This window comes from Oryzias melastigma, linkage group LG8 (assembly GCF_002922805.2).
Source record: "Oryzias melastigma strain HK-1 linkage group LG8, ASM292280v2, whole genome shotgun sequence".
NCBI classification, from domain to species: domain Eukaryota; kingdom Metazoa; phylum Chordata; class Actinopteri; order Beloniformes; family Adrianichthyidae; genus Oryzias; species Oryzias melastigma.
The window spans coordinates 24,953,543-24,965,253 of record NC_050519.1 but is presented as its reverse complement, the minus strand read 5'-3'; the positions used below and the strand labels follow the sequence as shown (position 1 = coordinate 24,965,253).

Genomic DNA, 11,711 nt, shown 5'->3' with positions numbered 1-11,711 from the left:
TCCTGACTGATATAAATGTCTGAATTTGTCTCTGTGAGGGCGTGTATCCAAACTAGAATCTTTCAGCTGACAAAGGAATTATTTTAATATCTTTCCACCATCAGATACAGATTTATGCCAAACCGATCAATGATCTGACCTTTTAATTTACTTAATGAATTTGAATTGTTTTATATTTTTAGTAGTTTTAAATCATATCACGTGATTTATTTATTTATTTATTTATTTTTGTTATCACTTTCTTCATTCTCTTCAGGATCAATCATGTGTCTAGTGAAGCTGAACATTTCTGCAGAAACACCAGTTGTCCACAAGGTGGCAGTAGCGTGCAGTAATGTTTTGTGAACGCTCATTGGGGAGGAGTAGAAGAAGAGGACATCGTGACGTCATCGGGGATGGTGACGGCTCCAAACAGGAAGAAAACATCCAGCTGTTGGTGGAGCAGCAGCCTGTGTGTCGTTCCTACCGTAATGAGCCGCTTCTGAGAGTGAAGACCAAACGGCTGCGCTGTCATGCTGCGTGCGGAGTAGATGCAGCTGCGACTGATTCCTAAACAGTCTGTTTCTGTTCGACTTTCGTCCGCTACGAGTCTTATTACGAGGTACGTTAGCTTAGCATCGGAGTGTTAGCTGCTAGCATGGGTTCTTATCATCTGTGAGTTCATTAAAACGTCCCGTAAGTCAGTCCAAACATATTTTTACAATTCGTTCAATGTCAATATGTCTTTATAGAAGATTAAGATTTAAAAGTTCAACCAAATCCGGGTTTAAAATGTATTTGCTAACACTTTAGTCAGCACAGTGAAGAGGGCTGATGAGCAGCTCAGATGCTGGTTTTCTTCAGGCGCCCCGGACGAACTTTCTGTCCCAAACTCCCGCCTGGAGGGTTTTAGTTTGATCACGAGCTAAACTCTCTGCGTGAATTTTTTTTTACCCGATTTCAGAATAAAGTCGTTTTTTTCTGTTCCTCTGAGGTCACAGCTGATGCTACTGTGGAAACAGTAAAACTAAAACTGTCTTTACTCGCGGAGTTTTCTGGAGATTAAACACTGAAGCACCCTGATGGCCGTGATAAGGAAATGAAATGGTTTCATGTGTCATTGTTTCACTGAGGTTTTGCTTTAAATCCCAGATCATATATGTCTATATGATGATTGTAAACAGAGTTAAAGGAACTTAAATGTTGTGGCTCCCATGTTCACGTGGTGGCAGGACACTGTACCACAGCTCAATGTCACAGCCACTGTGAAATCCCCCAAGCTCCATAAACATGTTATAAAGTTCCTCTCTGATGATGTTTTTGGTGTTTTAACATGTTTTTGTGGCATTTTCTCTGAAGATGGAGGACATTTATAAAGAAAATTACGCTTAAAATGTATTTTTGAGTATTTATTTATTCAAATTCTTGTGAATCACAAAAAATGTAATTAAAAAAAAAAATTCTTGTGACGTAGAACATGAGCTTCCTGCTCCGCTCCATTCTGATCATCCACTTACAGACTAATAGATCCATGAGCGTCTTTGTTTTCCTCGTCTGAACTGGAATCTGGATCTAAACTGTACGGCTGGATAGTTCTGATGTTAGTCGCTGTTTTTGCTGCACTGCTAATGTTAGGTTGGGGGGTGTGAGAGGCTGTAAGCTAGCAAGAGCACGAGTGAACACATGGGTGACGGGAAGTGTGGTGGCCTTACTTCGCGTCAACAGTCCAGCTCAAACAAACAAACAAAAAAAAAACGTGTCTTTAAATTTTGGCTAAAAACAATATAATCATAATTAAAAGACCACTATTAAAACAGATCAAAAGATTATCTGAGTGGGACTTGAAATAATTATTATGACTCAATAACAAGATACACTTTTATATTTATAAACAAAGTGTTTTGATAAGTTTTGCTTTAAGTCAAAATCTGAACCATGAATGTTGAAAAGACATCCAGAATACGAATTAAGTTTATTTCATGATTGATTTCAAAGGGACTGAATTTCTAACAGATTCTCTGACATTAAAATTAATGTATATATTTGGTTGGTCTTCTTTTTTATTTTGTCTTTTTCTCATAAAAAAATGTTTAATACAGTTTAGCATGAATTTAAAGGAAAAAGTTTAAAATTGATCAAAAAAAACATGTAAGCTCTTAAGAATTCTAACTAAATTGGATTATGGATTAACTAAGACTCAAATCTTTGGTGTCTGATGTGGATCTTCTCTATAAGTCTTCATTAAAAAAAATATCTGATAAAATTCTAATTATATAGTGGTTGTTTATTGTTGTATTGTTGTATTAGTCACATGAAATGTTTCCTGTCTGCACGTCTGAGTAGTTATTGTATTGTTACATTTAAAATCTGGAAATGAACCTTTTTTTTTTCAAAACATTTATGCTTTTGTATTGAATTACAAAATTATTTAAATAATTTCTGTTGACTTTATTACCTAATTTGCTCAATTACTGAAACAAACCTCATTGATTTTGATGAAAACAGTTGGGTTTTCTTTTTTTGTTAAATTTAAACCTTGGTTCTTTGTCTGATCAGATCATAAGATGCTGATCTGTTCTGGTCTCCCTCCCGCTGCAGGTGTGAATGAGTGACGTGGCGCCTCCCACAGCCCTCAGTGAAGTCCAGCTCCGCTTCCTCTGCCACGATGACATAGAGAACGTCAAGCAGCTCTGCAGCGATTGGTTTCCAATCGAGTAAGATGTGCCCCGCTCTCTGTTCTCTAGGTTCCTGCAGCAGCTGAGGAAACTGATGAACCGTGAAAAGTCTTTTAGATTCAAGTTGGAGATGGCGGTTTGACGGTTTGGTGTTTGAATGCAGGTACCCAGACTCATGGTATCAAGACATCACCTCCAACAAGAAGTTCTTCTCCCTCGCTGCCACCTTCAGAGGAGGCATCGTGGGAATGATTGTGGCTGAGATCAAAGGCCGGACCAAAGTGCATAAAGAGGTATGAAGTTCTCTGAAGCTGTTTGAAAAAGTTGCTCTGGTTTTAAAATTCAACCTAAGCAAAGCAGATTAGATCAAATATGAGCTTTAATCCAAAGATCCTCCATCATCTGCTGCTTTGGGTTCAGCAAAGACGTCTGTCCAGCACTTCCACGATGAAACCCTTTCAAATCTGCTCTTTCTGAGTATTTTCACTGCAGTTTCAAATAAAATCTAACTTTAATGACATCAGTTACATTGGAAACATTAAATTATTACAATTATTACCATCAGTATTCCGCAGTTCAAAGCCACAGTTTTTACATGACAAAACTAAACAATAATTTACATTTTTTCCATCTTTTGCGTCTCATTCTGCCTCTCGTCTGATTGTGTGTTAGGATGGAGACATCCTGGCCTCCAGTTTTCCTGTGGACACACAGGTAGCCTACATCCTCAGCCTGGGAGTGGTCAAAGAGTTCAGGAAACATGGAATTGGTACTACGCACACACACACCCACACACACACACACATAGTGTATGGTCTTGTTGGTATTTTGTGTTTCATATGTATAAATGGGAGCTAGACCCGTGTTAGTAATTCCAACTCTGTTTAGATTTATGAATAAAAACTTAATGAATTGGAGGACTAAACTTGATTTTTCTTTTGCTTATATTTCTTCTTAAAGTTGTGTTTATTTTGGGTAAAAGTTCCTCTTCTTTGTAGCTTTTCCTGTCCAGTTTTTCTGCATAAAGCTGTAAAATAATGTGACAAATTACATCAGATGAGATGATCAAAGTGTTCAGGAAGCTGTTTCTTTCCTTCATTGTATTTTATTTTCCATTCCATCTTTTGATGCTGTTTGCTTCAGACAAAAGCTTGAAGTGTGAGATTGTTTCATCCAAAGGAGATAAAAATAACAAACATTTCAGCCATAGAATAAAGTGTAAAACCACTTCTTCTTCCAGCCTCCTTTCACTCAGAAGTCTATTTTCCTACAGTTTTCTACATTTGTCTGACGGAAGTTTGGTTCCCTCTGATCAGGCTCCTTACTGCTGGACAGTCTGAAGGAGCACATCTCCACCACCGCCCAGGACCACTGCAAGGCCATCTACCTGCACGTCCTCACCACCAACAACACTGCCATCCACTTCTACGAGAACAGAGACTTCAGGCAGCACCACTACCTGCCCTACTACTACTCCATCCGCGGCGTCCTCAAAGATGGATTCACATACGTGCTGTACATTAACGGAGGTCATCCGCCCTGGACGATATTATATCCATTTGAGAACACAAACAAAAGCTTTTCCATCACAACATTTAGGAATTTTGCTGTTCTGTTTTTATAAAGTGTGAAGCTACATTCACACCGGGCTCGACGATGCGCGTTCAAGCGTCCACCTCCATTGAAATGTTCATTTAAATGCACGCTTTAGGCTTTAGGCGTGTTCAAAACTCTAGCGGTTATCTGTTGCTACGCACCTTTTTGAGTCGTACAAAACACACAGAGCCGGAGAGAACATATCACAAAACAGTCATTTACTAAAGATTACTTAAGAAAGTTCTTGCGGAGCACTTTGGTCACACAAATCTGTGTTACCTTCACAGGAGTTTGGTCTTTTAGAGTCAGTGTTGAACACTAGCTGCGGTTGATGAGCAAAATGTCCTCAAACTGTGTACATGCCTCAGAAAAACTTCATCTGATTAGAACAAACGTTTACAATCACCACACAGTCAATCAGAATAATGTGACACGCGCAGAAGTATCTAAAATACAGGAAACGGCTGTAGAAGAAAAAGTCGAAAATTCTGTTGTAAAGAAAAAAAGAGATGATCTTCAAGTGTGCTTTTATTATGATAGTGTGAATGATTTACGGTATTCACACTTTATTGATTCTCCTGCTCCTTTCTGTACGTGTTTTGGCTCTTAAAAACTCATTCACGCTTTTAGCAATTTCAGTAATCTTGGTATCAAACGTTCAACTCATTCAGAGAATTACTCCCTGTACTTTTGGTTTTCATAAACATTAGAGTTTTTTTTAAATACTGAGGAAAATGTGCCCCATAGGAATGAATTTGAAATTGCTCAAATCCTTCTAAAACTTTTTGCCCTTTAAAACTTGTGAACATCCGCATACTTTCAGACAGAGACATAATTCAACTTTAAAATGTTTAGCAAATACTGAGTTTTTTAGGGAATATGGAGTTTAATGTAGCAACATTCTGGCTGTTTTAGGCTAACTTGGAGTTTAGCTAATATTTTAGCATTATGCTCGCTGTTTTGCTAAAATTAGAGACAAAACAGCTAGCCTAATGCTAAAATATTAGCTAAACTCTACTGCCCTAAAGAATAAAACATTCTTAAAATTAGACATTTTTCCAGTTTTTTGGCTGCTTTGACATTTGCCAAGCTTTCAGTTTTAGCGCTTTCAGCTATCAGCTTGAGCATTTTTTGCTATCAGTTTTAGCTATCAGCTCTGGCATCTTCAGTGGCCACATTCAGCTACATATCTAGTTATTAATGTTTTTAAGTGACTGCTCGCTCATAGTTTTCTAAATCCGTCTGGTCAGTATGTTATTCTTGCCCGCACTGACCCGGAGGAAGGGTTGGAGTAAGACATTTAGCCTCGGATGCACTACAAATCCATTCAGATAATGCAGCAATCTGTATCTTGGTAAATATGTTGGAATAACATCAGCCTTTAGTTTGTCTGGACACGATTGTAAACACAAATGAACATGATTGTTTGCACGGTTTCAGAGGACTGTTCCAGGCAGCATTTCTGCTTTCAAAAGCCGGCTCCGCCAGCTGACATCGTTCTGAAGCCGCTTGGAGAGACGTTTTTTTCGGGAGACACAGTTTTCCCCAGTCCGGCAGCTCGCTCACGCAGAACAGCCGGTCGCACTGCGATCCAAAGCTCACACCGTAACAAAGCATCCTTCCCTGTTTGCAAACATAGAGCTATGAGTCCGGCTGCAGCGATCGGTCCTGTTCGCGCTCCAGAGGAGTGCTACACCCTCCATGCATGACGTAGAATCCAGCGCAGTAATGACACACGATCGGAATGAATTGCTCACATGCACCACGATCAGATCATCAATCGGTAAAACCCGACTATCTGGATCAGAAGGAAATTTTGATCTGAATGAGTCCGATCGGGTCAGAGTATTTCGAGTATTTTAATCTGATCAGATGTTTACTCTGATTACTTGTGTCCATGTAAACTCAGCTAGTGAGTCTGAACAAACTCAGGTGTGTGGGTGACTATTTGATGGAGTCTGAAAGACCAGCGAGGACGAATATCAATACATCCTCAGTGATGAGACGGCTGTGGTACAGAGGTAGAGCGGTCGACCTCTGATCAGATGATCGCAGGTTTGTTGCTCTCCCATGTGTCGACGGGTCCTCTCATGGCTCCTGGTGGTGATAGGTTGGTGGCAGTGTCGGCAAATTCAGTGTGTGAATGTGACTGTAAAGCACTTTGGGCCTTCTAAGAAGTTAGTGAAGTGATGTATAAGTACATCACTGGTTCATTGTGGCGTTTCCACAATCAGAACTTTGAAAGAACTTCCAAGATGATTTACTGATCTAAAGCAGTAAGTTTTCCTACATAGTCTGCTTTGGTTTGTTTTAATTATCTGAACCAGGTAATCAGTCATGAGTTGGTCTTGGATATCTGGAAATCATGCAGACACAACAGCCCTCGAGACATGGAGTTGCCTATCTCAAATCTACAGCTTCCTGATTTCTGGAACCCTTCTTTAGAAGAGTCTGGAGTCTGTTCTGCAGCTCATTCGATGGCTCCAGTCATTTAAAGGGTGTTGAACGCACAGCCTGATGTTTTTAGGCTTTGCCTTTGTCACAGTTCTTTGGTTAACCTTTTTTTTTTATTCTTCTCTTGACAGAAATAACACGAGTTTGAACATGTGTAGTGATACACGTTCACTTTTTCACTCTTGCCGTTTCGCTGATTTTTACAGCGAAATTTTGCCTTTTTTTAACAGCGAACTGTGTTCTGTGTCCTGATTGGCTTTAGACCTTGTCAATCAATCTCCTTTACAGAATGCGTTAAGTTTGACAAAGCGAGACAAATCTCCAACAGTGATCAGATCTTTGTTTCACTCTGAGCTTTGTGAGCTTAAACGACAAAGAAAAGATTGAAAATGTTTATGTTTTTCTGAGAAAAGTGTGTAGTTATATAGCCTTTAAACATATATATTCCTCCTTGGTGGAGTTCACCTATCGCAGGTTATTTTTAGAGCATGAACAAGGGAACATCGTACACAGTTCTGCAGAGTTTTTGGAACAGGTTTTTCTTTGCTGTCCAGATTGATAATGAAATTCCAGTTCATCATTTTCCTGTTTTCCTTAACCACCACCTCCACTGACTACATCCAGCACATCGGTTCGGCTCTGGCCAGCCTGAGCCCCTGCTCCATCCCCCAGCGGCTGTACCGGCAGGCCCAGTCCCTGCTGCGCTCTCTGCTCCCCTGGTCCAACATCGCCTCCAAGACCGGCATACAGTACAGCAGAACCATGTGACGCCAGGCGGTGAGTACCCCGACACACCCACCGTATCAAGGGTTATCACTAGGGCTGGGTTGATGAAATCGATTAAGCGATCTAAGCTTCACAGATCAATAATCGATCCATAAAAGTAGAGATTGATCTAACGCATAATTGTAAAGTCTGCTAGCTTGATGCTAAAGTATAATGGGATTTCTAATAGAACGGCTAATGCTAACACTTGGTCAACTTAAATATACATTGATGACTAAATGAACATCTTTATAAACTCACAGACATACATTTTCCAAAACCTTTTAAGGAAATATTTTTTAAAGTAACCATTTGTTGTCAAAAAAACTGTTTTTTGATCATTCTTTCTTCTTCTTCTGGAATAAAGTGTAATGCTATGGTGCGATCGCCACCTAGTGGCCAAACTGAAACTCCCTCCAGGAGAAGCAGAACAATACATTTTACAGTATGTGACCTGTATCAGATTATTATGAATATCTTCAAAACATATGTATAGATTATTAATGTTTTCTGAACAAATATATCTAAATGTGTAAACTCAAAATTGGATCGAATCGAATTGAACTGAGTGGATCGAAAGAATCGGAAAAAAAACTGAATTGAATTGATCCAGGCTCTGGTGAATTGAATTGATTCTGGACATTATTGCTGATACCCAGCTCTAGTCGTCACTGTTTCTTGTTTTTCAGCTCTTCTGATGCTCGCCAGTCTTCCCCCGTGCAGACCAAAACACACGCGTGCTTTCACATCACCGGCTTCCTCCGCCCCCCTGCGCTCCACACGTGATGCGGTCACGGCGCCGTGCGGGGAGGTGGAGCTTACATTTTCAGGATCTACCACTGGACTTTTCTACTGGGTTGGTTCCCACTCATCCAGAACTGTTGATCTAGACCTGCAGCCTGTATCCATGCAGCGCTGGACTCACTTTCAGATGACATGTTGACAGCACACACTGTAGTTCTGGTCTCCACACACAGAATGATACTGAGGGTTCAAAGCAGCTCCTCCTGTTTCCCTCCTCCTTCCTGCTACTACCAGAGATTATGTACTTTATTTGTATATTATATATACTAATATATCCACTTATTTCAATATTTATACGTATTCTATGCTGTTAGTAGATCTGAATGAAAGGTAATCCATACTTGCTCCTTTGTTCCTAAAGACCTGATCCTGAAAGATGAAGGAGTTTATCAGTCTGGGAGTTTGAATAAACTTTATTGCACACAGAAACCTTTCAAACACAATGCAGTAAAATCTCAATAACGTTAGCAGTTTCCTCTTTTTTTTTTTATTACTCCACTAGTTAGTGGTTTAGTAGAACCGCATCAGACCAAACGTCCTTTAGATTTATGGGTGGTCATCAGTCCACCAGAAGCCCCGCCCTTGTCCTCCCAGAGGTTACTCATTTTAAAGATTTTAAAAGATGACAGGCTGCAGGCCTGTAGCTTTTAATTTATTTTTTTCCCTTATAACATTGCTGGTAATGTGAATTTTTTTTAAAAAATGTTCCACATTAGGCTTTTATGTCAGCTCTCAAACTAACGGCGCCTCCTGCAGGAGAGTCGCTGCATGTCCACAGGCTCACAGGGTCAGTTTGCACCTCCTAAGTGCCAAATATTGGACAAAATAGTCTTAGGGGTAACTTTGTTGGAGATCATTTTTTGGGCTTTCTGTATTTGATTTACCCATCAGTCCAGTTTGTCAGACAGGGATCAAATCAGAGTTTTTTGTGACTGAACAGCGTGGGATGCATGTGGGATTGTGGGAAATCAGAAGTACCTTTCCAATGTTGTTTGTGTGATAAATGGGCCTGACTGGAGAGGCCGTGAAAACTGACTGTCCCCACCTCCGAACTCTTTTACACTGTTTTTTTCATTGTGATTGTCTTCTTGTTCCTGTTCTTTACTTTGATTACCTTTGTACCATGGGTTCAACAGTGTGTGACTCCGTGTTGCATTTCTGTCCATCTGTTTGGACTTGGGAGAGACTAAATAAAATATGACTCGAACTAAAGGCTGAGTGTTGAGTTATTAAATGTTATCAGCATTGAAGCTGTCAGCTGGAAACATTGTTTTAAAGGGGTTTGTGAGTGAAGTCCGATAAGACCAGCAGCAACATTTTAGGAAAAATTCTTCTTAAAATGAACAGAATTATTGCATTTTTGCATTTTTTTTTTTCATTTAAAGACTCACTCTGATAAAGAAAAAAAAGTTTGTGTGTTTTTATCTTTTTGATGATAGAGAATATATGAAGATGTACTAAGAGATGTTTGCACACTAACATTGAAACGCACACACATCATGGTTATGTTTCTTGTGTAAGCACTGGTACAAACACATACACATAATCGTCATCAGAGAAGCTGAAACAACGGAGTGGATTTCATTGAGAATTCTATCCTTAAAATTATTCTTTTCAATTTAAAATCTTCATTAATTATAAAAAAATGCACTTGGTGTGTATCTAGACCAGATTACAGGATGAGATTCATTTGGAGTGTATTTACGCTAACGATTCGACTGTTATAATGGATCTTAGTGTAATATCAATGTAGCTTTAAACAAAAATAAAGTATTTAGATTTGCATCAAACAATAAAGTGAGACATGACTATTACTGCAGTATTTCCTGTTTTCTTGTAGCATGAATAGTACTGGTTGAGGCCAGAAGAGGGAGTCATTTGATCATCACACACTTAGTCCAGGGTTACAAATATGTATACGATGAAATAGCACATTTGAAACAATTTATCACATTACTATGAAAGTTTTTATATTTTCTTCTTATTAAAGTCCCATTCTGATCATCTTTTGATCTATTTTCAGTGTTTCAAGTGTTTTTTTTAAGTATGATTATGTTGTTTTTAGCCAAATCCAAAAATATGTGTCGTTTTCTGGGACATTATCTGGACTGTAGAGCTGCAGGAGTTCATTAGAAATTCCCTTCCTAATTGTGAGCGATACTGTTGGCACAGAACATGCCTGCCCCCACTTCCCATTATCTCTTAGTTTACACTTTCTTCCTTTAGCTCCCAACCCCAACCTTATTGGTGCGACAAAAATGGTGAGCAATACTGGAGCAATCCATCTGTACAGTTCTGATCCAGATTCCAGCTCAGACGAGGAAAACAAAAACATTCATGGATCTGTCTGTCTGACAGTGGATGATCAGAATGGAGCATGGATCTTTTGGCTTGCCCAGCGTATTTTCTACATCACAAATAAAAACTTTTTCATCTGCTCCTGATTCACGGCAATTTGAATAAGAAAAAACCCAGAAAATTAATTTTAAACTTTTTTGTCTTCATGTCCTCCATCATGAGAAAAATGCTACAAGAACATTTTAAAAACACTGCTTGCATAAGGATGGGTCGTTGATGAAAAATAGTTATTTAAAATAATTTCAAATGTCAATTCACAGTTTTTATATCTAATTGCATGATTGGAACAAAGTAACACCCATCTGTTGGTTAAAAGACAAAGTGGTTATTTTTGAAAATGATTTTGATTATTGTTGTTCTTATTTTGTTTAATTTAAGCAAATGTTCCATCTAATTTACAAAGACATAAATAGTTACTCATATTTTATTCACATTTCTTTCATAAATCCTCCCAAGCTGTCAGCCTACATTATCAAAATTTTCTCTATTATACAGATTTTAAAAAAAAGTACAATTTGGGCTTCACATCCATAGCATATCCAAGAGTTATTAAAGAAATTTCAAAAGAAAAAGTTAATCAAATTCATCAGAGTAATACTTCATGGTTTTTACCTCAACTTCCAAAACTTTTTGTTGATTATGTTTGGTTTAAAGATATATTAAATGCAATAATAACATGCTAAAAGCCTCTTTGACTACTAAAATTATTTCCACTTCCTGTTAGAGGGAAATTTTGCCCCCAAATTAAAACAAAGAAGATGTATTTAATATTAGATCTTTTTTTGTTTGTTTGATTGTCTGTTTCCTATACCTCCAAAAATGAAAGAGCTCCATTTTACCTCTAAAAATTAGTTTGCTAGATTTGAGTATTTGGTTCAAATTTTCTGGGATTATTTAAATAGACGGCTTTCAACAAAAAACACAATCTCAACATTTACCTTAACACCTATTTGCTTATATCAAAAATGAAAATTCCTTTATTAAAAAAAAGGTTATTCTTAATCCAAAAATTTCCTTTTCAAAAAGAGAAACCTTTTTTATTTCAGAAACAATTATGCTTTTTCTTAAATCCCTATAAAA

The 11,711-nt window shown here is 38.2% G+C and overlaps 1 protein-coding gene across 1 annotated transcript; it reads left to right on the top strand.

Moving 5' to 3' along the window:
* The first annotated feature begins 368 nt into the window (after nt 1-368).
* On the top strand, nt 369-9,485 carry nat15 (N-acetyltransferase 15 (GCN5-related, putative)). The gene is made up of 7 exons (XM_024261127.2): nt 369-601; nt 2,578-2,693; nt 2,818-2,947; nt 3,327-3,423; nt 3,971-4,205; nt 7,316-7,481; nt 8,159-9,485. The coding sequence occupies exons 2-6, from the start codon at nt 2,584-2,586 to the stop codon at nt 7,470-7,472; spliced, it is 729 nt and encodes a 242-aa protein (XP_024116895.1). The 5' UTR covers nt 369-601; nt 2,578-2,583; the 3' UTR covers nt 7,473-7,481; nt 8,159-9,485.
* Nucleotides 9,486-11,711: the final 2,226 nt, after the last annotated feature.